This window comes from Clytia hemisphaerica, unplaced genomic scaffold (assembly GCF_902728285.1).
Source record: "Clytia hemisphaerica strain Z4C2 unplaced genomic scaffold, Clytia hemisphaerica genome assembly, whole genome shotgun sequence".
In the NCBI taxonomy this organism is placed as follows: Eukaryota; Metazoa; Cnidaria; class Hydrozoa; order Leptothecata; family Clytiidae; genus Clytia; species Clytia hemisphaerica.
In genome coordinates, this window is record NW_027104290.1 from 354209 (window position 1) to 378385 (window position 24177).

A 24177-nucleotide genomic window follows, 5' to 3' on the forward strand; every position below is an offset into this window, starting at 1 on the left:
TCCACCACAGCACCACCTCTATAGTGCCTGTGTTGAAGTCTACGGCTTCTCAGACCATGATTGGCCCGAACCTCGATTTTGAATTAATTCTCAATATAAAAGACATCTTATGGGTCTGCGAAGAAGAAATTATTGGGGGAAAGGCTTATTTTTGCATTTGCCTCCCGTAACAAGCAAGTAACTTTGGCGCGGCAGACCTAAAATATTGCTTTATGAAAGCTCAAATAGCTGTAAAAGAGGCCTTAAAAAGTGGACGATATCGAGAATAAGGTCACAAAACTAGCAAAAAACTTTATTGGCGAAAATGTTTGGTATATAAGAATGGGACAAGCTGGAGTTTTTACAAGCTGGAGTTTGATTTGGTTGGTCGTTAACCTGTAATAAAACAATTTTGTTACTTTTTCTAAAGAACGCGTCATCTCTATTACTTCAAATAACCAATTAGTGAAGTCTCTTGTAAAAACTCCAGCCCATCCCATAAGAATAGGTCAATCTGTTTAAAAGAGACCATAAAAAGGTTAAATTTAGCCCAATAAGGTCACAATCGTTTAACCAAAGATGTAAAAGCAAAAATGGTTTTTTTCGCGCGTGAATACGTGAATTGGCAAAAATTTGTGCGTGAATTGAGGGTTGACTGGGGGGCTTCATAAATTACAAAACTTGTTTGTACAATTTCTCATTTGTTACTACACAATAGATTTGATAGCTGAAAATTCATTCTTTTCGAGAAAAAAAACATAAATATAATATCGGTATCGGTATTAGGCTTCCTTCACCGACGGTATTACGGTATTTGACCCAAAATCTTGTCGGTATGACGGTATTTAAGACCCCTGAAACCCCCCCCCCTTGTCAAATTCTCGTTTCACTAGTAAAATTACAAAATTTTAAATAAAAAGATAAAAAAACTGGAAAATATCACGACGACAGTTTTTCTACTATTTTCCATTTTTTTCTTAGGGGAAAACTAAAAGAAAACCCGTGAAAAAATAAATTAGGGGTTTCCCTGATAATTTATGTCTTTTTCGAGTAACTAAAACCAGCGAGTTCCTTTGGCGAGTGAGAAGAACAATACTTCACTCGCCGCTCGCTGACCTTCAATAGGGTAACAACAATGGCGTCTGGCAAAGGTAAACAAAGTCTCGAACCTATATCAACTACAAGCATTGAGGACAGTGACACAGATAGTGATGCAGGTGCTAACCTTCGTTCACCTAAAGATAAAGCCAGAAGGGAGAAAATAATCGATAATTGGAAGCATATTGCACACAAAACCAAACCTCTTACATCAGTCATGTCAATGTATACATCGACCTTTCAAAGTACACTGGATCATTTTTCATCATCAAATGATGCATTTGATTCAAATTTTGAATTTGCCCATGCACAAGATCAAACTACACTTTTTAATTTTCCTCAAAAACCAATTGAGAAGCAGGCTTTACTGCAAGAAGAAGTAGAGATAGAGCAAAGAGCAAACCGTAAGCGGAAAGAAACAGTTGCTGATACTCAAAGTTTTGATGGAGATTCTAAACATCGATGTACTGAAGACCTTAATTTTGACTTGGCAAGGAAGTTAACACCTTGCTTTCAAAGGATTAATGTAGGGGAGCAAGGTGCTGCTGGGGTAAGAATCTGTATATCTTAATTTTCTTTTTTTAAATTCATGTTTTTTTTGTCAAATCTCCTGATTAAAGATTTTTAGTGATTTTTTTATATTAGCTAGCTGTCAGAAAGAATGAAATAAGAATACAGGGCACAGGTCCAACTAAATCATTCCCATCCCTTCAATAAAAGAATAGGTCTCTATGAACTGTAAAAATTAAGTTAGAATTCAATGAGATTAATTTTTGCCAGGTAGATAGAATATATTGATAGAATTAGCTCTTAGTTTTAAGATGATTTATGTAATTATAATAATTGTTTATTTTCTTCTGTTCTGTTTATTATGTTTGTTTTTCAGAGATGGATTTTGAAAGTGAGGGGGCTAAATGATATAGTTACTAAGGAGGCCCCATTAAGTTGGGGCCAATGGGCTGGGAAATTTTTTGAAATTAAGGTGGTGCTTTACATTGACTCAATCAATCAATTGATCAAATCAAGGAAATTAAATCTGTTGGTTACATTATGTTTATTCTCGTGAAAGTTAATTTGAAACATAAAATACTTTCCAAAACAAGATTTCTGATTTCCTACTGTTTTTGCAGAAGAACTTCAATACTATAGTATTATAATTGAAGAATAAAACTTATCTCTGCATAGTAATTAGCTTACATCGTCAATGATTACTCTTTACTTCCTTTTTTTAATAGGTTCCTGTTGACGAGTTAAATCAAGCTGCTCAGCTGTTATGTGAAGCTTTGTATATCAGGGCAAAGTATATGGCTTTGAGTCTTCAAAGTTTCAATTCTACAACTGCGTCGTCTTTGGAAAATGTCAATGATGAGTATAAGTTGGATAAAATGTACAATAAATTGGCTGAGGATGCTGTAACAACTCCAAGACGTAATACTCTTATTCATGTTGTAACTTTGTTTGAAGTAAGATGATAGTTTGAACGCATTGTTGAATTGCAATTAAATGTTGAAAGTTATTTTTGGAAGGATTGTACTTGTAGACTGATTTTCCCCTATGAATAAAAAATTCGAATTATTTGTTTAGCTACTTGTGTATTGGAACAAGGAAATCCCAACCTGAATTGTGATGGAAGTGTTTGGAAACCATTTGAGTGTGATATCCCAGGAGATATTGGATACAATGTTGAACTTGTCGATGGTGTTTTTCAAGTTTTGAGTTGCAAAAAACCGGTTGATGGAGACTCACCAAACAAGAAGAGCACATTGCATCCTTATCCCTGCATTGAAGAATTCATGGAAGATCAAAAGTTTCTACTAGCACTTTCAACTCATGGGCCTGTGTATGTTACTGTTTTTATAAATCATAATAAAATATTTGTTTAGGTCCTCTTGAAATTGATCTAATTATATATGCTTCAAGTACTTATTAGATAGATAGATAGATAAACCTTCCCTTAGCACAGGGAATAGGCCCTATCCTAAGATAGAGATCACAGCGCTAGGTAGATAAAATAAAAAGCGAAAAAAGGAAAAATTATGCAAATAAGTAACTAGATAAAACTATCAAAAAATATGCTACTTGGAATTAATAATTTTACGCCAATCCAGACGATTCAAAGCTTTTTGATACCAGTCATTTTTTGACAAACCAACCTTTTTCAAGCACTTATAAATTCCTCTTCCATATGTGAAGTTTGGTGCTCCACGAGGGCGTTTCGATGGCACCCACGAAGTTAGCATTTTTCTGGGTAGTCGCTGTTGATCCATACGAGCGACATGACCCAGCCAACGAAGTTGACGGCGATTCACGTACGAATCAACGGATTTCAGAGATAAACGATTTAACAGATCAGACGTTCTGATTCTATACACACGGGTGTGGAGCCGGTTCACACGACACATTGCACGTACACATCTAGCATGGAATAAACGTAATTTTCGGAAAAGATTTTCGGTTAAACACCAGTGTTCAGCACCGTGTAAGAGAATAGCCAAGATAATGCATTCGTATACAAATTTCTTAGCTTTGTATGAAATACTGGTTGACGAAAATAAACAATTTCTCAATTTACCAAATGCCCGACTTGCCGAATTGATTCGGGCATCAACATCAACATTATCATTACAATCTCTCGTCAGAAAAGAGCCCAGGTAACAAAAGCGATCCACTATTGGTAAATGTGCGCCACCTGGTAGAACAATATTTGACAGATTGCAGCCATCGTATGTAGAAGGATTTGCATAGATGCGTTTTGGTGCTGCAACGAAAAGGATTTCTGATTTGGAGGGTTTTTCGTCGGTGCCAGCATGTATTTCGAGACCGTATCTATTAAAATGATTGAAGAGGAGGGGTACGTACGTTTCAGTCGATTCACGCGATGTGAATAAAACAGCTGTGTCATCAGCATATTCCGAATCTGGTAAAGAGAATTCCTCGATATTTCTCTTTGTGTTGTATCTACGACCAGTTAATACATCATCGAACTTCGTATGGAAAATACAGACCGGTCTATCATACGCATTACGCCATGATATCATTACGGCTGCAAGATAAAATATGAACAACAGAGGACCCAAAATATCCCCCTGTTTGACTCCAATAATACTTTCAATTGACTTTGTGACATCATTAATAACAAATTTCACCTCGACACGAGCATGTAGCGATTTTAAAAGGCGAATCAATTTAGCAGGTATGCCAAAAATTTCTAAGACCTGCCACAACAGTTCACGAGGGACACGATCGAATGCCTTAACTAGATCCAAAAATAGGACCCAAGATTCAAGGCCGTGCTCTTTTCTCTTCTTTATAGCCATTTTGACGGTAAAAACTCCATCCGCACATCCTCTCCCTGATCGAAAACCACATTGCGCTTCGTTGTCTAGGGATTCGGCAACAGGGCGGAGCCTGTCATGCAATATTATAGCTACAATTTTATAACACGTTTCAAGTAGCATAATGCCACGATAGTTCCCGGGCATACTAAGGTCTCCTTTCTTTGGAAGAACCTTTAGCAATCCTTTCTCCCATTCTAGGGGTGGTTTTTCATTCTCCCAAAAGTCTAAAATCACGGATTTGAAAATTTCGTAAGTAGATTCATTTTGAATGATCGATTTCCACACTTGTGGCGGAATTCCGGAATCACCTGGAGCTTTCTCCTTTAGCTTACAAGTAGCCTTTACTATCTCCTCATCAGTGGGGAAGTTATCAAGACCGGTAACGGCTTCTTTGGGTTGAAGTAAGGAGAGAACTGAGTCATCATAGATAGGTTGACGACCATACAAAGCTTTGAAGTGATCTTGAAAAACGAGCGCGTTTTCTTCCGGAGTTTTACAAATGGAACCATCCGGTTTTTTCATTGATGGTACAGCACTAGCTTTTGTTTTACACAGACCAGCACTGAGTTGTTTGATATTTTCCCAAAACACTTTAGTCCCTGTGTTTGAGGCGTTATTCAGTTCACTACATTTCGAAAAAATCCATTCATTTTTAGCTTTCCCTACTGTACGCTTTAGGGCTTTCCTAGCCTGTTTCAGCTTCTCGGCGGTAGAACGAAGCGGTCTTGACAAATGTTTCAACATTGCAATGTTTCTTTTTTCAATTAATGGAATTAAACTATCCTCTGCTGCAGTGAACCAACCTGGTGAAGGCTTTTTCTTTTGTGGAAGCGTACTAGATGTCGCTTTGACAGAGTCAGATAAACGTGTATATGGACTGTTTGAAGGGGGTTGAATATTGTAATTCTCCATAACGGAAGCACAGAAATTTTGACTGGTTACATCACTTTTCAGTCCACTATAATCAAGACGTATCAGGCGATCTCGTAGAGAAGTTTTCTTTTTGAGGCGTGAAATCATTCGAAGTTTACATACTATGGCTGAATGGTCTGAGTCGATCACGTTTTGAGAGACTCCAGCGTCCATCACATATTTGAAATGTTCCTTTTTTACGATAAAATGATCGATTTGGTGTTTTAATTTAGATCTAGGGTGGATCCATGTTGCGTAATTATTCTTTCGAAAACAAGTCGTCACTGCAAGTAGTTCGTTTAATGATAAGTGGGAGGCGAAACGATGTCCGGCATCGTTAGCATACGATAACCCAAATTGTCCCACACAAGAGTTATTATAATAGTCAATAGTTTTGTTGAGACAACCAATGCTCGAATTTGTGTCACTTCCAATTATAAGAATATCATTTGGAAGCTTTTTTGAGATACATGCATCTAGATCGTTAAAGAAATTGTCCCATTCGGTTTCAGGAGCAACTCCGACTGGTGCATAAGCAGAGACTACGAACAGTCCTATGTCTCTATTATCAATGTCGACCATCGTTAAACGCACTGCTATTATTCGAGCACTAAAGCGATGAATCTCACATCCTGCCGCTTTCCAGGCATTATGAGCATTTGGGCTGAGGATAATACCGACTCCTAGCGAACCTCTATTGTTTGTTTGAATTTCTTTGCCAGATAACAAAAGTTTATATCCATAATTACCGTCAAGATTCTCTGGTCCTGTTCTCCAAGTTTCTTGTATACAACAAATAAAAATGTTCCTTTTATGTAGCATTAGAGTAATCTCGTTGATACGATCATCCGATTTGAGACCAAGAGCGTTTTGAGATAGAATTTGCACAATGTTCCTTTTTAACGCTTTTCGTGTGTGTGTCAATGTGGCCGTTCGCGACACGTCCACATCCGGAGCTTCAAGGTCCACCATCATCAGTTGTGGAAAGGATCGGTCCAATGCTGACAATTGATAATACCAATAATATGTCAGTTTATTGATTTAAAGAATTGTCTGTTATTTTTCTTTTTCAGGAAATCATTCACATTTCGCCGACTTCAGTATCTCCATTCAAAGTTCAAATTACATTGTTTATTGAATGAGATGAAAGAGCTTGCCTCCCAAAAGGAAATACCTCATCGTGATTTCTACAACGTCAGAAAAGTATGAATCTTGTCATTAATCTTGAAGACCTTTAAAATCTCCTTTTCCTAATTTTATCATGATTGTAAAGTGTGATTTTCAAACCATGAAATCAAAAATTAACTATTATCTCAGTATCACAAGACCCACTTTATGAAATTCATATATGAGGAATGCTACAGTGTATAGCAATGTGCCCTCCTGGTTATTACCATAATGGCTTTATGGCAACTCCTGAACTTGGGCATAGGATGTATATGAGGAATGCTAAAGATTAACAAATCCAGTATTTTTAAAAGCTTTAACTATGATTTGCAATATGCTACTCCCCCATTTTTAAGGTGGACACTCACATTCATGCTTCATCAGCTATGAACCAAAAACATTTGCTTCGTTTCATCAAAAAGAAAGTAAAAAAACATGGGGATGATGTTGTAGAAATGAAAGATGGGAAACCGGTTACTCTTTCTCAGGTACCTTTATTATTTTACTCTACACATATTACTTGTTTGTAGATGAAGCTTGAAAATTTGAACAGAGTACTTTTAAGACATTTGGTGTTCAAAGTCTTGGAGGAAAGGAACTTCCTCAGTCTATTTACTATTTTCAGTGTATTTTTATTTTTAAAAACTTTTAGAATGAATCTTTACATGGGAGCTAAAATTAGTGCTTTCCAGTATCTTATCCCTAGTAAGACTGTTTTACTTCTGAAAGAAACATCACTATTTTTTATATATTACAATGAAAGATCCAATCATTTTAATGCAATCTTATTTCTTATCATCAGCTTCTTTGTAAGGATCCTATTTCCCCTATTTTATCTTATTTCAGGTTTTTGATGAGTTAAATCTGAATGTTTATGATTTGAGTGTGGATAAACTGGACGTGCATGCTGTAAGTCAAGTTGAATATTAATAGAATTATGGCACTGGTGAAAAATATATTCCCAGCTGTCTATTTTGGGGTTGTTTTAAATTTTGTTCACAAAATCAATCACAAAATCAAAAAGAAAATGTTCAAACCTAATGATTTTAAAGTTTGGAAGTTTTATATTCTTTGCAATATTTTCAAAATTTGAATTGAGTTTAAGTTAATTCATTCAGTAAAACTTTATTGCACACTGTGAATCATTTTGTAAACATTAATTTTTGATGTACTGACACATTTTTTTATTTTTCATGAGTAATACAAGTTTCCCTATTCATATTGAAAACAAGGGTTTTTCCATACACTTTTAATAAAAATTGGATGCTTTTGATAAAATAGCTATAACAGAATATTGTTTGAAAAGAATTAGCATGCAGTGCAGGGTTGAATTGGTAGCAAAGTAGCATCTTATTCTTTTCAAAACATTGTTAAAAATGTACTTGCGAAAAACACCTCTGCTCTTACCTCAATAAACAACAGGATGTAAAAGTTTGTTTATAAAGCCATAATAATTCGAATGTAAATTGATAATGTCTGATGACTGATTTGCAATCAAATGATTTATTTATTCATAACATGCAAATAACAATTTTGCAAAGAGTTGAAATTTGTAACTTTTTTTCTCTGTGATTGATTTCCATCAGGAGAATTTAAAAAAGTTTTGGTTCCACCTAAATATTTCTAAATGATAAAGCAAGCTGAATCAGGTTTGGAATTTGAAATCATCTACAATTATTTCTAAATTTGTAAGAATTTTTTATCAAAACAAATCAAATTCCAGAACAAACCAGTTTAAAAAAGTACTCAAAAATGAGCAAACATGTTAGAGAGACTATTTTGTATTAGGAGCATCATATTTTTCCAAATTCCATAAAAAAATGTTTATACTTGTTAAAAACACCTACTCTTACCTCAATAAACAACAGGATGTCAAAGTTTGTTTACAAAGCAATGCTAAGTCAAATCAAAGTCGGAAATGATAAATAAAAATCTATAGTGTATGATGATCGATCCGTAATCAAATGATTACTTGTTTATTTGTTCATAACACACACACACAACAATTTTCCAAAGAGTCATTTTGTAATATTTTCTAATATTTTCTTCCTATTAAAGCCAGTTGAATTAAAAAAAAACACAAAAGTTGAAAATAAAACTGAAAAAATTGAAAATAAAACTGCACCCAATTGAACATAAATAATTATCTTCTCCTACCAGTATTTTCATTGTACAACTACTGCTACCAAAGTAAACTGACTGAATTATAAGATACTGAAAATCTAGGCACTTTTTTAAAATAAAAAGTTTTTCTGTCACATCTCTCAGTAAAAAATCTCTGCTGAAAAACTGTCACTTTTATTCTTTAGGATGGGAGTTTATTTCATAGATTTGATAAATTCAATGCCAAATATAACCCAATTGGTATGTAGTATTTTTAAATGTTATCCAGCAAATTTACCACTTGAAGACACATCATTTTTAGTAATATTTCCACAATTTATTCAGTCTCTTGATTTGCCATCTCTCTGCAACTGGAAAGAATTTTTTCTGTCTTTTTATGATAATTATAATGTCCAAGATGATACCCCACTTCTGCATATTAACACCTTGACTTCCTTTTAGGGAAAAGTAAAGTTCGTGAAATTTTCATGAAAACAGACAATTACATGGGTGGTAGATATTTTGCTGAATTGATAAAGGTAGGATTTGGATGAGCTTGAGCTATGTTTTAGTTAGTTTAACGTTACATCTTTTACAGTTCATGGAATGAAGAAATTATAGACTTTCTTCATCACTCAGACATTTTGAATGTTATATTTTGTTGATTGCTCGACGATTTCATGCAATTTGACATTAAAATCTAGATCCTAAAATATTCGACCATCTCTTATGGACTCAAAAAATTACTTAATTTACCCATTTCAACTGCTTTAGGGTTATTGTTACTTCATTCAGCTAACCATGCGGTTATTTCTTCACGTCAATTTTTTTCCTTCATTGTAGGAAGTGATTGAAGATTTGGAAGAGAGTAAATATCAAAATGCAGAGTTGCGGATTTCAATTTATGGTCGTAAGAAATCTGAATGGGATTCTTTGGCAAAGTGGGTGATCAAACATGACATCAGCTCGTACAATGTTCGATGGCTGATTCAAATCCCACGTCTATAGTAAGTATCTCCCAACCTCATTCCCTGCGTATTATCAGCTTTTATATGCTTATTGGTAGCACTAAATAATAATTCTCTGGTGTCAATCAGTAACGTAAATAAAGCCTAGGATACGCAGGGACCAGGTATTTCCATTAAAGCTGACTCAATCAGTTTCTTCAGGTCAAAGTTTTACCACCTCTGACCCTACACTGCAAACCTTTTTACATTTAATTCATTTCACTGCAATGCTAACCGTGCCATTAACAGTTGCACTGAACATGTAGAGGTCAAAAGTCAAAACTATTTTCTCAGGCTCGAAACAAAATAGGAGGAATTGTTTGATTAAAAAAAGAAAGGTTTTGGAGGTTTCTGTGACGTTTTGTGTAATTATGTACCTTTTTGAAAGTACAATGTGTAATGTTTGCAAATTGGTACTAAATGTTGCAAAAATATTATTCCGCAAACTTGAACATATCAATTCTGTCCGAATTCTTTTCTTACTTTTTTAAGGGATTTTGACTTAATTGAGACCTAACGAATCTTTTGAAATAAATTGATATTTTTAGTGACATTTATTTTGCCAACAAACAAGTCGAAAGCTTTGAAGAAATCATCGACAACATTTTCAGACCTCTCTTTGAAGCTACAATCAATCCTTCATCACACCCGGAAATGCACCAGTTCCTGAGACAGGTTGGTTTCCATAAATTTCCTTATTTACATTGGAGTAAAATGCACTTAAAGAAAGGGGATTTCCTCTGTGTTTGTTTTTTATTTCTGTTGATGTTGTAAGAAAATTGTTGGGATAATTATGCATTTTTACTAAGCATTTTCATTGACATGTGATAATTTATTCACATGTTGATGTCTTACTGACATGTATAATTTTACAACCTTTCTTATACATTGCATAATTATGAAGCCTTCATTATGCGATATATAATTATGTATGGATGATTTGATATTTTTTTTATTTTTATTTTACCCCATCAACTCAAAATTCGTTTTTTACAAATGGCAAAATCCCTCTCAAACTTTTGCAAACTAACTAAGAAATTTTTATTCTAAGAAGAAATTGATTTAGTTCAAGGGGTGTCAGGCACTTTGTTGACAAGTGACAGATTAAATCAGTCACAAAAATGTCTATTACATCGAGAGTATGTTGCAAAATTCTTATCTGTCGTTGTTATTTTTCAAGCATTTTTCTGTTATTTTATAAATGTTACTGATAATATATTTTCGAACGACCTGTTTCTCTTACAAAAAAAGATAAAATTGATTTCATTTGTGGGAAACAAATGAAATCAATTTTACCCCAACCCTTTCAAAATTTGTATATTTTTTATAAGGAAATTTAGTAAGAGTTTATTGCTTGGTTCCGTATTTTAATAAAACGAACACCTTTTTATGAAAGTCTGTTCTAAAAATGAAATAGAACTCTGCAAACTTTAATGCAGCTTCTAGTCATGTACCATCATAGAACTTGTTCATTTAAAGGTTTTATTTTTAAATAAGAGTGATATCGTTTGCTTACTCATCAGTTTCAATTCACAAGGTTTTTCACATTGGGATTGACACGGATGTGGAGTAAGATTGGTCAGAAAAAGGAAAAGAAAAACATTTTTTGCTTATATATCAGCATAATAAAAGAATAGCAAGGCACTGTCCTGATATGAAATGTGTGTCTGATATGAAACGTAAACACTTATGTAAAAGCAAAACCTTTAAGGTAGCCGAACAACAACACCACCCCTATCCCCCGAACAGGATTTTTACAGACCGAAATAAGAATTAGATATATTGAACTCTCTCAATCTTATCCTTTATCTATTTAACGTTTGTGTGGCCATAAATGACAAACTCTATGATGGTACATGACTAGAAACTGCATTAAAGTTTGCGGAGTTCAATTTCATCGACCGCCGGAGGCGGTTTCTTTCATAGTGGTACGCTAATCTCGTTTTGCCTTGACTCATTACTTTGTCTACCATTTACTTTCGGCTTTTTTAACTAGATTACCCAGGTGTGTCTCTTTTTTTTCGCTGAATGTCTTTTATTCGGAATTGAATAATCGAGACATGAAAAATGACTATATTGTAATCTGTTTTCAATGAATAATCTAAAATGTACTGGAGATGACATTTAGGCGTTAATAATGTGCGCGCGCTCTTTTTCGAGCGTGACTACGCGTGATGGAAGGCGGTCGTTTCAGTGTGGTTTAGATCCACACTGTGACGTAGTTTTAAGAACAGACTTACATAAAAAGATGTTCGTTTCACTAAAGACAGGACCAAGTAATCAACTCACAACCTTATTGAGTTATTTGAAGATTTCATTAGACTAGAAAATGGGCTTTTCCAGAAAAATCTTTTACCCCAACTGTTGAGGATATCGATTTTTCGAAGTATCGAACCCCCTGGATATCCTACTTTATTAGTAAAGACCCCCCTGGATATCCACTCTTAAAAATATGCTTAACCCCTGCATATCCTCTCTCATAAAGATGCTTATCCCTGGATATCGTACTTTTTACTTGAAAAGACACTAATTAAAAAAATTACACTAATTATCTGTAATTATGGGTAATGAGAAGGTTTTAGAACAAACCTTGCAAGTTGATGGGAGAAGAATCTCTCGAAGCGTACGTAGCCAAACGTAAATCTTATGATCCAAGCCATAATAACCCTACAATATGAATATTATTACGTCGATAAACTCAAACGTATTTTAGATTTAGGGTAAACGCGACCGTGGCATGAAGGTATAGCATCCAGCTACGGTGCGGAAGGTTGTGGGTTTGATCCCCAGCCGGGTCATACCAAAGATTCCAAAAATGGTACTTGATGCCTCTCTGCTTGATGCTCAGCAACTAAAGAGACGGATCAAGGGAATGTGGAGAAATCCAGGGAAAGGAGTGGCGCCCTCCCCTACCTTCGGGTAGACAGCTATATACGAAAAGGGAGCCTTCGGGTCGCCCTCGACTGCGGTCGCAAACTTACTTACTAGGGTAAATTGTCTTTACTTTGCTTTTCACCAGGTGATTGGTTTTGATAGTGTGGATGATGAAAGCAAGCCAGAACCATTCTCGTTCAGCAAACACAGCCCTAAACCAAAGAATTGGAAAAAGGAACACAATCCACCTTACGCTTATTACCTTTACTACATGTATTCAAATTTGGTGGTACTCAACCATCTGAGAAGGTATGTGATTATTTAATATATGATTTTCTTCCTGATGAAATGTATATCCTCTATCCTCTATAAGGTTTTAAACAAGATCTTTTTTTTCGTTCTTTTCATGATAATCAACATATGCCAGGCGCCGCGGCAGTATGGGTGGGGGGGGGCTGTGACCACATTTTTTCAGAGCAAAAAGAAATGTTGCTAATCAAGCCAAGTTCTGTGTGATAACGTTAAAACAGACCTGTTGACCTAAAATTCATAAATTTTTGCCCGTCTAGCGCCCCCTTAGTCAGTATATCGTGGCCCTATCACTTGGTTTTAAGTGGTTACTTTCTTCTTTGAGATAAATTTCAATGGGAATCAGAATTTGACAAGTAAAACGAGGACATAGTTTATGTGGAGGAGATATTGCTGACTAACCATGTTTGATAATTCTCAGACGCTATTCATAATTAGACAATGGTTGGCCTATAAATCATGTCATAGACACTGGTTTGAAACTGTTATTGTGTTTTTCTTCAGCAATAAACCTGCTAGTCGCATTTTATTTCACCTTTTTTTGGTTGGCACAAAATATTTTTTTATCTCGCTTGGTATGTTAGGAGGTTAGAGACAATTCGACTGGTAGCAAAGATTTCTTTTTTTCTCATTTCACGTATCGTTTTACTGGACTTTTCGTTTGAAAAGATTGCCCAATGAAGTTACCAGGAACGAGCGCGTGACTTTTAAATTTACACCCTTACTAGCGGTTTTGGATATGCTATCTGACCATACCAGTGGCTAAGGGTATGTTTTTAAGAGAGCAGAAATTAATTCTAAGGATGGACTTGTAAGGGTGGAAATTTCAACAAATCTAGGAAAATTTGCTAATTTTTGCCCGAAAAATCCGATTTCTTTGCTCTACAACAGTTTAAAATTTGAGAATGTAAAGGTGCGGTTCTAAAAGCCAGTTTTTTTTACCGCACATACCGTCAGTTGGTAAACCCACTGAAAGGTGAACATGTATTGTATTTAATTTTTAACTGTTTTTACTCTGCAAACTTATGCGATGTATAGTATAAAAGGAGATATTCTCTGCCATGCTGTGCGCGTGGAATATGTGAAGTTTAAACAGGTTTATACAACTCTGTCAGACGCATGACCTCGTCGCTTACACGTTTTTTTTTATAAGAATACACTTTATAAGAATGTCCGTGATGAAAACGGCCAAAAAATTAAGAATAATGCGAAGAATGGAATTTTGCTACTCGAGCTAAGAATGCCATTTTTAGAGCATTTTCAATTATAAATTGTCAATTACCCCCAAGTAAGGCTCGCCCCTTTCACAAAATGTCATTTTATACTTGAGACGTATGTACTAAATGTTAAATCTAGTCTGAATTACGTAGGATCTTAACCTAAGAATGCTGTAAGAATATTTTAGGATGATTTTCCCAAAAAAGTTAAGAATATCCATAATGGAATGAATTTACACCAACGTGTATTGATTTTCTAGTGTACATATAAGAACTTTATTGGTTATCATGCTATTACGGTTATAAAATATTTAATCAGTTAAAGTACACTATACAATACAAATCGTATCGAATGTTTTATGAAAGTTTTATTATTACCCATAATGTAAATATTTTAAAAATTCTCATAAATCAAAATTTCAGAATCGAAGACAGCCCTTCCTGTCAAAAGTTGTGAATTTCATTTCACTGTTATGTTAACTTTCTGTCGTCAGGTCAATTTTCTAACCCTACCCACTTTTTTTCTTTCAAAATCCAGACAAAATGTTATTTTTACTTCAAACTTTACAAAGTGTTGTCGGATGTGTTTCCTTGCAAACCGCGTGCGGTCCACAATAACAAAATTGATATTACTCTTCGCTTCAATAAAATTTTATTGCTAAATCTGAAAACTCAAAATCTGTATAGTATGTAATAGTTATCGGACAGTTGCGAGTACAATATGAGAAATATTTTACGAGTTCCGAGATTATTCCGTACAATATTTTCCGAGCCTGTAGGCGAGGAAAATATACGGAAAATCCGGAATGAGTAAAATATTTCCATATTGTACGAGCAAATGTCTGATAACTGGTTTATCGGTGACCCAAAAAATGCACTTTTTGTGTTGGAAAAAAGCGCAGGGCACTTTTGTAGCAAAGTGATGTTAGATTGCTGCTACCGCTTCAATGCAACAACATCTTTTCGTCAATTTATATTTTTACATGTAAAATACAAGATATATTGTACTCTTTTTAACCAATCAGATTGCAGATATTTTTTGGGTCGCCGATAAAAATTAGATACAAATGTTTTAAAAAATGTATTAAAGTTACTAAAATTTCTAGAGCCTTTATAAATTGGCAGTTTTTTTTGTCATTTTTTTAAACACTTATTAGAAGCTTCCAGTAGCTAGTAGAAAATATATCCCTCCCTTTTTTCATAGTCCTATATATTATATTGAAATTTTTCAAGTTTTTCGTAATATATTTTTTCAAGAGTAGCCAACAGCTTGAAATTACAAATTATCTATTCTGAATGATAACTTTGCCTGGAAAAATACATCTGTTCTTTCCTTGCCCGACTAAATGTATGTATCTGTTCTTGAAAAATATTGAGTTCCTGGAAATTAACATCTGTTCTGAGTTTAAATCATGACTACTGGAAAAATTCATCTGTTCTTATGTTCTTTAACCCTCGCTTTAACTTAGCGCTGAGATGCTCCTGGGAAAATAGCTTCTGCTCTCGGTTTGAATTTGGTCCTGGATTATTAAGACAGGGAACATTTAAGGTTTGCTGGAAAAGTGAATGCAATTTTTATATAATTTATTGCTCCTTGATTTTTGAAACAGATATTTTATACTCTTTCCTAGATCTTTTCAACTGCTTGTAAAATGGATGTTTCTTGGATTTTACTCCGAAATTCCCTCTCCTGGAAAAAAAGAACAGATATTTTGAAACAAAAGTTTGGTTGTTCCTGTTTTTAAATGTACAACGATATCACACCAACCAGCTTACCTAGGTTCCACTTTCCTGAGCAATTGAAGTCATTATTGAGTTAACTTTTTGGATGACGGATTGAATCTAGCGCTTTCGAAAATCGTGCTATAAAACGCACGCACGTGAAAACCACGTGGGTCATGCTTTTCAGATAGGAAATAAGTGGCTCCGTTTCCCGTCAAAAAGTTTTTAATCCATCTAGTTCATTCGGGGCTTTAAACTTTATGGTTGAAGTACTGAGAATTCAAATCCTCTCGCTCCCGGTTGGGCTTGAACCACCCACCTTTCGGTTAAAAGCAGAACGCGCTAACCAATTGCGCCACGGAAGCTCGAACTCATTTTGATAACCTAATAATATGAGTCAAATTACAAGTTTTGATATCACTTTCAAATATATTTTATCTATGATAACCCTATGAATTCGAAAAGATAGATAGATATGAGCCCTCTGAATGCATTCGGGATGGGTCCTACCCACGAAGGAGTAAGAATCACGGCGCTGACAGACACTGCGACTTGACAGACGCGAGCTGCCAAGCCATGGTGTATACCATGACACTCGAACGACACTGGGAGAGCGATGCTCCAATTCCCCTCACATGGCATGGTTTGACCCGGGCGAAGGTATATTCACTTACCAAGTGAATCGTAGAGACACGATACCCACGAACTCGGGCCTCCCAGGTGGGAGTCAAGGATGATAACCACTTTACCACTACGCCTAAATTCGAAAATACGGCAAGAAAAGCACGTTTCGTGTTGGCGTTGAAAAGAGGCGTTAAAATGATAAGCGGAGATAGAACTTACATGATCAATTTACCAAAGCCAATTTATACATACATAAAGCTGCTCGCACATCTCTTGTGAAAGCAATGCAAATTATTTTATGATATGAACCATAAAAAACGTAGACCTTTCGTTATAATTTTTACGACTCGGACGTCAATTTAAATATCGTTTGGCTTTAAATTTGACTGGTACACGTTTTTTTATACGAACAAAGTATATGAGAACATAAGGCTTCGTTGGCCAAAACGTTAAGAACAAGTTAAGAACATTTTAAGGCTTTGTGGACTCAAAAACACCCTATTTATTAGGAAAATGGTCAAAATAAGAACATATTTTAAGAACATTTTTTAGGCTTAAAACTCCAAAAGTTAAGAATCTGAAGGCCTCAAAAATTTTGGATGTCCTTATAAAATAAACGTGTATTTGTCCTACATTGACTCGTTCCCAAACTTCTCGGAAGCGGGAACATATTATGTAGACTTCAGGATAAGTAAATGTCTTTTATGACCACTTATAATTCAATCTAAAAAATTAGTAGCAACAAGCAAGAAAAATTGCTTTTTTAATACTACTGGAGTACTTAAAAGGTAAAAGAAACCATTAGAATAAACGAAACAGTTTTATTCTAAAGAATCTGTCAAAAGATTCTGTATAATGATTTTCACTTTTGTAGACGTTTCATTGGCTTAGAGTATCCTATAGATTATCTTGAGACACACTGTAGACCTAAACCACCCTTGCCGCTGACCATGCTCCAATTAAGTGATGGTTTCGAGTTCCCTAATCTAGTTTTGATCAACTTTCTTAGTAAGTGAAGCTGAAGACTGTGCCAAAAAATTTCCTGATTTGGCAATCGAATCTGACAATCAAATCACTTCTTCTAATAGAGAAAAATAGGCAGGTCACAACTTAATTGACAGGGTTTGTTGTCATCGCAGTATCACAGGAATCTATCGACAAACACCTTTCACAATTTTCAGAAAGTTCATAAATTACCCTCGTTTTCATCAATAGTTATCTTGGAAAATTATTGTTTTTTTGCTGAAAGTTATTCTAGGCCTTTATTATTTCTTAATCAGTTAATATCTTTTCCAATTGTTTATCGCTAACAGGGGGAGAAATTAAAGCTCACAACACTAATCGAGCTCTCCCACTGTTGATAAAGCCTCTATTTCAATACCAGCTTCTAGGGATTCATGAAAACCAACAAATCAAAGTCAGCGCATTAGGGTTTAGGCGTTTCTGAGAAAAATCAACATTTTCGAAGAGGTATTGATAAGAAAATTACAAGTATGTTGTTATCCCGGGGAAGGGGGCAGTCAGGTACATTGACCGACAGGTATGTGCGGCGACTAATGGTATATTTTTCAAGATAGCAGAAATGCGCGGTAAGGGTGAACTTATTGATAAATGAACTGTGAGGATAGGAATTTCAGAAAATTCAGAAGAAACCAAGAACTTTTCGCCGCATTACTGTCAATTGACAAACCCACTACCCAGGGTTATTATATCATACACAAAAGAAAAAAAACGAATTGTTAGTTGTCACAGAATGTTGTGAAATTACCTGTGATATCATTATTCCTAATCATTTATAAAGAATTCTATAAGAGCACGGGGCTCGATTTGGGAAAAAACTATGTACAAATTAAGCATAACCTAGTCTCACATTTCAGAAATGGTTAAGAGATTATAATTTTAAGTCCCGTTTTTAAAAGCCTCTACGTAAATAAAATAAGGAAAAAAACAGCCAAATTTTATTGACTCTCTTTAATCAAGTCTTTACTTTCCCCCTATCTTTGACATTTTCCAATCATTCATCCTGAAACATTTCTACGAATTCAACTTTCAGCAATCGGAATTTGATTAGTTAATTTTGGCAAGAGCAGAGATGGTAATAGGTCCGGAGCTGAAGACGTCATTTTCTAGATTTTTTCTTCTGCCAATTTACAGGAAATCCACTCAATTTGAAGAAGTGCTTAGATGTTGCTTTCTTTTCGAATCTTTCAGCATTAACTGATTCATCAAAACACGCATTTCCTACCCACGTAAACATCCCCATCTAATTAGATTTTCCTCAAATCATTAATTTGATGTTTTTCAAAGAATTCTGCAATAGATTTTTAATTTGTTGCCAATTATTTTTGTCATCCGCAATGACCTCTATAAATAAGCCTTCTACTGTTTTGGAAAAGACACAGAACAAGTTATAACAAGACGAGATCAAGACAACTGTTGAAAACAAAATGATGAATATTTTAAAGTTGACATCATGCCTACTCTTGGTATCAATGGTATCATCTTTGGGATGTCCTGGTGTTTGCAATAAAGGAGCTGTTTCCAAAAGAGAGGGATACTGTTCTTCCTTACCGTCCAATATCTGTGGTGATAAATGTAGCTGCTCTGATGATGCTCACATCCAAGATGGTTATTATTGTGAATGTCGAAGCTGTCAACTCAAATCTGATTGCAATGCTCTATTCAACGCTGGTAATACTTTCAGTGGAATCTACAGAATCGCACCTGGTGGTAACCTAATGGATGTATATTGTGACATGAACGCAACACATCCTTCATCGTCATGGAAACGTGGCGGCTGGGCGGTTATTCAAAGGCGTGTCGATGGATCCACCAACTTCTTCCGTAATTGGGCTTCATACAAGAGTGGCTCGGGAATCTACAAAATGAGCATTGGCTTGGTAACGAAAACATCCATCTTTTGACTGCGAACGGTGTCAATGAATTATGGATCGAGATGACAGATTATGCTGGATTTACCAAGGAAGCAAGATACACCAGTTTCAGTGTTGGCAACGAAGCTTCTAAATACAAACTCACAGTATCTGGCTTTTCCGGTGACGCAGGCGATCAACTCGGAACTTCATCACACAACGGACAGAAGTTTACGACGTTTGATTCTGATAACGATGTTCATGCTCCAGAAAATTGCGCCCAACTCTTTAAAGGCGGATGGTGGTATGGGGCGTGTCATCAAAGCAACTTAAATGGGAAATATTTCTTTGGCGGTTCCAACCCTTACGCCCAAGGGATCCATTGGCATGCTTTCACTGGATATCACGATTCTTTGAAGAGTGTCGTCATCAAGATTCGATAATTCAAAAAGTTGATCAATGGAAGTAATGCAGTAATATTCTTGAAAATTTTTCTCGTACTTGTATTTTTGAAATTTTCTTGTATTTCTTTTAGCTTAGAGGCTATGATATAAACTATACTGCTTCTTATCTTCTATATCTTGTAGTAACATTTTTATATGTTTAACTACTTTCTACGAAAATAAATTCCTTTTATTAGATTCGCAAATGTTGTTTTTTAACTCCCTTAAGTTATTCGGGTCAGGTAGCCTATTTGGTAGCCTTAATTATTTTACCAACAAAAACGGCTCTATGATACTTATTGTATTGGAAATAAAGATAAAATTTTGGGTCGATTTACCGCCGTGAATTTTCTTTTAATATGAAACCCTAAGGCTTACTCACAGCTAAACTTATAAGTTTCATTTCCGCGGCAAGTATTTTCAATTAGCGCTCCATCAAATGTACCATCAACTACTTTCGATGGGAATCGGCCCGCTCCATCACAGCTTTAGTGCGGGCGGCCGCCAATCCGCTTCACGTCTTTTTTTATAAGAACAAAGTATATAAGAAAATAGGCTTCAATGACTGGAGAACAAGCTTACACGGGATCTAAGACGTAGCATTGAAATTACTGACTCAGCGCCCGATTAAATTTTGCCTTAAGTCCGTTTTGCAAAGCTTTGGCACGGACGATTGTCCCCGTTTTCTTAGGAAAATGGTTAGAAATGGTCACAAAATTGTGAAAATAAGAACATTTTAAGAACATATTTAGAACATTTTTAGAACATTTTTAGGCTTGAAACCCAAAAAGTTAAGAACTTCCGAAGGCTTAAAAAATTTTAGATGTTATTATAAAAAAACGTGTATCAAAATATCAGATCAACATTTCGTTCCATTTACAGTCTCATTCTGAACATCCTCATAATTTTCGTTATCAGGGAGCGTGGTTTCAACATTTTCCAATTACGACCCCATTGCGGCGAGGCCGGTCCAGTTCACCATGTTGTCACAGGATTCATGTTAGCGGAAAATATTTCGCATGGTCTTCTCTTGAGAAAGGTTAGTATCTGTAACAGTAATTGTATACCGTTGTTTTTTATAAGTTTCCCATTTCCGCATAAAGATTCCTTTGCCACTTTTCTATCGGCAAAAGACCAGGACTTCGGTTAGTTAAAACAATGAGCTTCGGAAAGTTGGGCAATTTCGTTAGTAAACACAAGATTTTCCGTACCATTAGAACTAAACCCTTTCCAATCTAATGCTGGTTATCCCGGGAAAGATAGTATAAAGATTTTGGAAAGTGACAAGAATCTTAGTGCGGATTCAATTCACCTGATATAATATATGCGAGGATATGTACGTAATAGTGTTTTTAACAGAGATAATCGAATGGTCGAATCGAATTTTTTTGTCTTTAGCGAGAATTGATTTTAGCAAATTTTTAGGGTGAATTAGTTCTTCTTTCCCTAAAATTAGTATTACTTTTAGCGAGAACAGATTTTCGGCCTCGACTTTATCCGGGTAAAAACAACGAATGTATTGAAAAATCGTTTAAATTCGAAAAAAACTTTTTGGCTTCTAGATGATCGAATTATAGAGAGTCAACTTTATATAGCTATTGGAAAGCCCTTTCTGCTAATATTCTTTTCTAACATTATTTTCCAAATCTTTCTTCAGGTGCCAGCGATGCAGTACTTGTACTACTTGGCTCAGATTGGTGTTGCTATGTCGCCCCTTAGCAACAACAGTTTGTTCTTGAATTACCATAGAAACCCTTTACAAGATTTTTTCCAGAGAGGTCTTCTGATCTCAATCTCTACCGATGATCCATTGCAGTTCCATTTCACCAAGGTAACAAAACGGTCACAATTTGAAATCTAAAAAATTATGAAGGATCTTTTACGTCCCCCCCCGCCTGTTAATTTTTTTCGATTTCTTCCAACCTCCGGACCTTATATAAGAAACTGCCACTCCCCTGTTTATTAATTTTTGAAAATATTTTCAGCTGTCAAAGGAAGAGTCCCTTATTTTGTTTTCAGGGCTCTGACCATAGTGAATTTTTAATGTTTGCCACAAAATATGAAGTTCTACTTGATGTAGCCCACAAAACTTTTTTCTGTTAGGCCAATTATCCGTGAGTCTAAAAATTTAATAATCGCAATGAAAAAAATTTATGAAAAAAAAAAATGAAGACTTTTGCGAAGAAGAGTATTTCAACTTTGAAGAGCTTAATTTCGGCTAAGAGAAAACATTTTGAAAATTTTTTTGCGGTAGATGGTGTATCTTTTATCGAACTAAAATTAAATTTTCGGAAAATTTTTCTAAAAGCATATTTGCTTCAAAGTCTTGAAAATAGTGCTTTTTGACCAATTTTCCATCCCAATTTTTCATAGAAAAGCAGCCATAACTTTTGATGCATTAATTTTCCGAAAATTTTCCGAAAATTTTAAAACAGTTCAATTCTTTGCAGACAGTTTGAAAAAGCTTTGAAACAAAAAGGCTAATTACCCATTAAAACTTAGCACTTTTTATAAAAGAAGGTAATGCAACATATTATTAACGTCTTTTTAAAGTTCATAACGTCATTTTTACAATTGAATTCTTAATTACTCCTAAGGGATTTGATTTAAAAGGAATTTATAAAGGCAATTCTTTGTTAAGAGTGTTAAAGTACCTAAAACATAACTTTAATGTTCAAATACTAAAATCAATTTTCCGACTACGGTCAGAGCCCTTAAGTAGGCAGGTTTAAGTCTATAATTAATAGACAATATAACTCCTTAAAAATGCGATCAAGTTTTGCGGGGATTCATTTTTTTGGTTAACACTATTTTAAGATAATACTTAAACAGTTTTTATGCTTCTTCGGTACTAAACTGGCAAAACCTTATTTTGTTCTTGTAGGAAGCTTTGATGGAGGAATACAGCATCGCAGCGCAAGTCTGGAAACTTTCACCAACATGCATGTGTGAGTTGACCAGCAACAGTGTTCGGATGAGCGGCTTCGAACATAAGGTAATAAATTTTAAATTATGGGTATACCCGTTCTTTAGAACTTTGGTGGCTAAATTGTGCGATATTTTTTTATAATTAACACTTGAGAATATACCGTAAATCCTCGAATAAGCGCCCGGGCGCAAATTTAAGCGGGGCGCTTATTTAGTCGTATTTATATATTACGTCACAAACAACATTTTCTTCGTTTTGTTCTTTAAAGCCAGCTTTTAGCGTTGTATTCCAAGATATTCTAATTCGTAAATGAACCAGGGTGAAAATTGGCCAAATCGTAAAAATACCCTAAGAATACCCTCTGGTATTTTTATAGACTATGCTATAGTCTAGGACGAGTTTCATCTAAGAGGAACAAACGTGAAGACGGGAGTTTTTTCGGGGGGGGGGGATAGCTGTTGTCTAAACACAGACTCTATTTTCCGCCGCACAACATATTACGTTTTATAATTAGTATTTTTATAGAAGATATTCTTATAAAAAAGCGTGTATTCTCATTCGTAAATGATTAACTTATTTTAACCTTATTCTATGAATTCATAGACTTTCTCTTTTTGTACAATTTCAGGTGAAACAACATTGGCTCGGTGACAAATATCTCGAAGGAGGACATGAGGGCAATGACATTTCCAAAGACCAACGTACCTGATATCAGAGCTTGTTATCGCCATGAAACGCTTGTCGATGAGTTACACATTTTGTCAACAGCTGCTAGAGATGCTATTGCTTCAGGATCAGTAACTCAAGTCAAGAATTGAAGCGAAAGGGGCCATATGGTGCGAGAGTCAAACTAGGACCCACGCGGGGATTCGAATTTATTTACATTAGTAGCTATATACTTCAAGCGTGCTTATCAGTATCGCTATTTTTTAGTTTTAGAACTGATAATTTCAATTGAAGAGATGGGCCTCTTTCATTGACTCTAACCCAGAAAGCATTTTAAACCAAGTATAGACGTCAATTTACTAAGCCATATGAAACTAGAGGCTAGACAATTTAGAAAAAATTTTCCTTATCAGCAAATTTTGATATTTGTTGTTGCTCGAATAGGTTTTTTTGACTGTTCATTTTATTATTGTATTTACTAGTTATCTAACAGGGATTCTCTCGTCTAAGTAAAGAATTATAAATAATTTCTTGAGTGGTCAATCTTGGTACTGTATATCACAAGATTAATCTTGAATTAGAGAAAAACAGAATTGATTATATTTATCAAATCAAATACTGTATTTACTTAAAACCAAAAGTTTTTATGTTTTAGCAGTATAATGTTCTAAAAGCAATAAGTTTTTGAATTTTGATTTTATCCTGTAAAAAAATTATTTGATATAGCTTAAATTTAAAATGATGATAATTATCCTAATGGTATCAATAGAAAAGTCTCTTATTAAATTTATCTTTTAAAATTTGTTGTAATTAAGTTGAATTTCATTTTTATACACTATATTAAAGTATTTTAAAGCGAATATTTGTAGAAATTATTCTTTATTTTAGATCCAACGGCTTGAAAGTTCACGCTTGA

The 24177-nt window shown here is 34.9% G+C and overlaps 1 protein-coding gene, 1 non-coding gene and 1 pseudogene across 2 annotated transcripts; 2 read left to right on the forward strand and 1 right to left on the reverse strand.

Annotated features, from left to right (window-relative positions):
* Positions 1–958: 958 nt before the first annotated feature.
* On the forward strand, positions 959–23496 carry LOC136817072 (AMP deaminase 2-like). The gene is given in 16 exon segments (XM_067073415.1): positions 959–1627; positions 2313–2505; positions 2662–2917; positions 6401–6530; positions 6851–6982; positions 7341–7403; positions 8804–8858; positions 9060–9136; positions 9441–9604; positions 10153–10279; positions 12624–12787; positions 20585–20705; positions 21324–21497; positions 22551–22661; positions 23224–23286; positions 23288–23496. Coding segments are annotated over 16 exon segments (2469 nt in total). The 5' UTR covers positions 959–1114; the 3' UTR covers positions 23414–23496.
* On the reverse strand, positions 16018–16091 carry Trnak-uuu (transfer RNA lysine (anticodon UUU)). Its single transcript has one exon. It is a non-coding gene; the product is annotated as a tRNA-Lys (tRNA).
* On the forward strand, positions 18710–19762 carry LOC136817075 (ryncolin-4-like; annotated as a pseudogene).
* Positions 23497–24177: the final 681 nt, after the last annotated feature.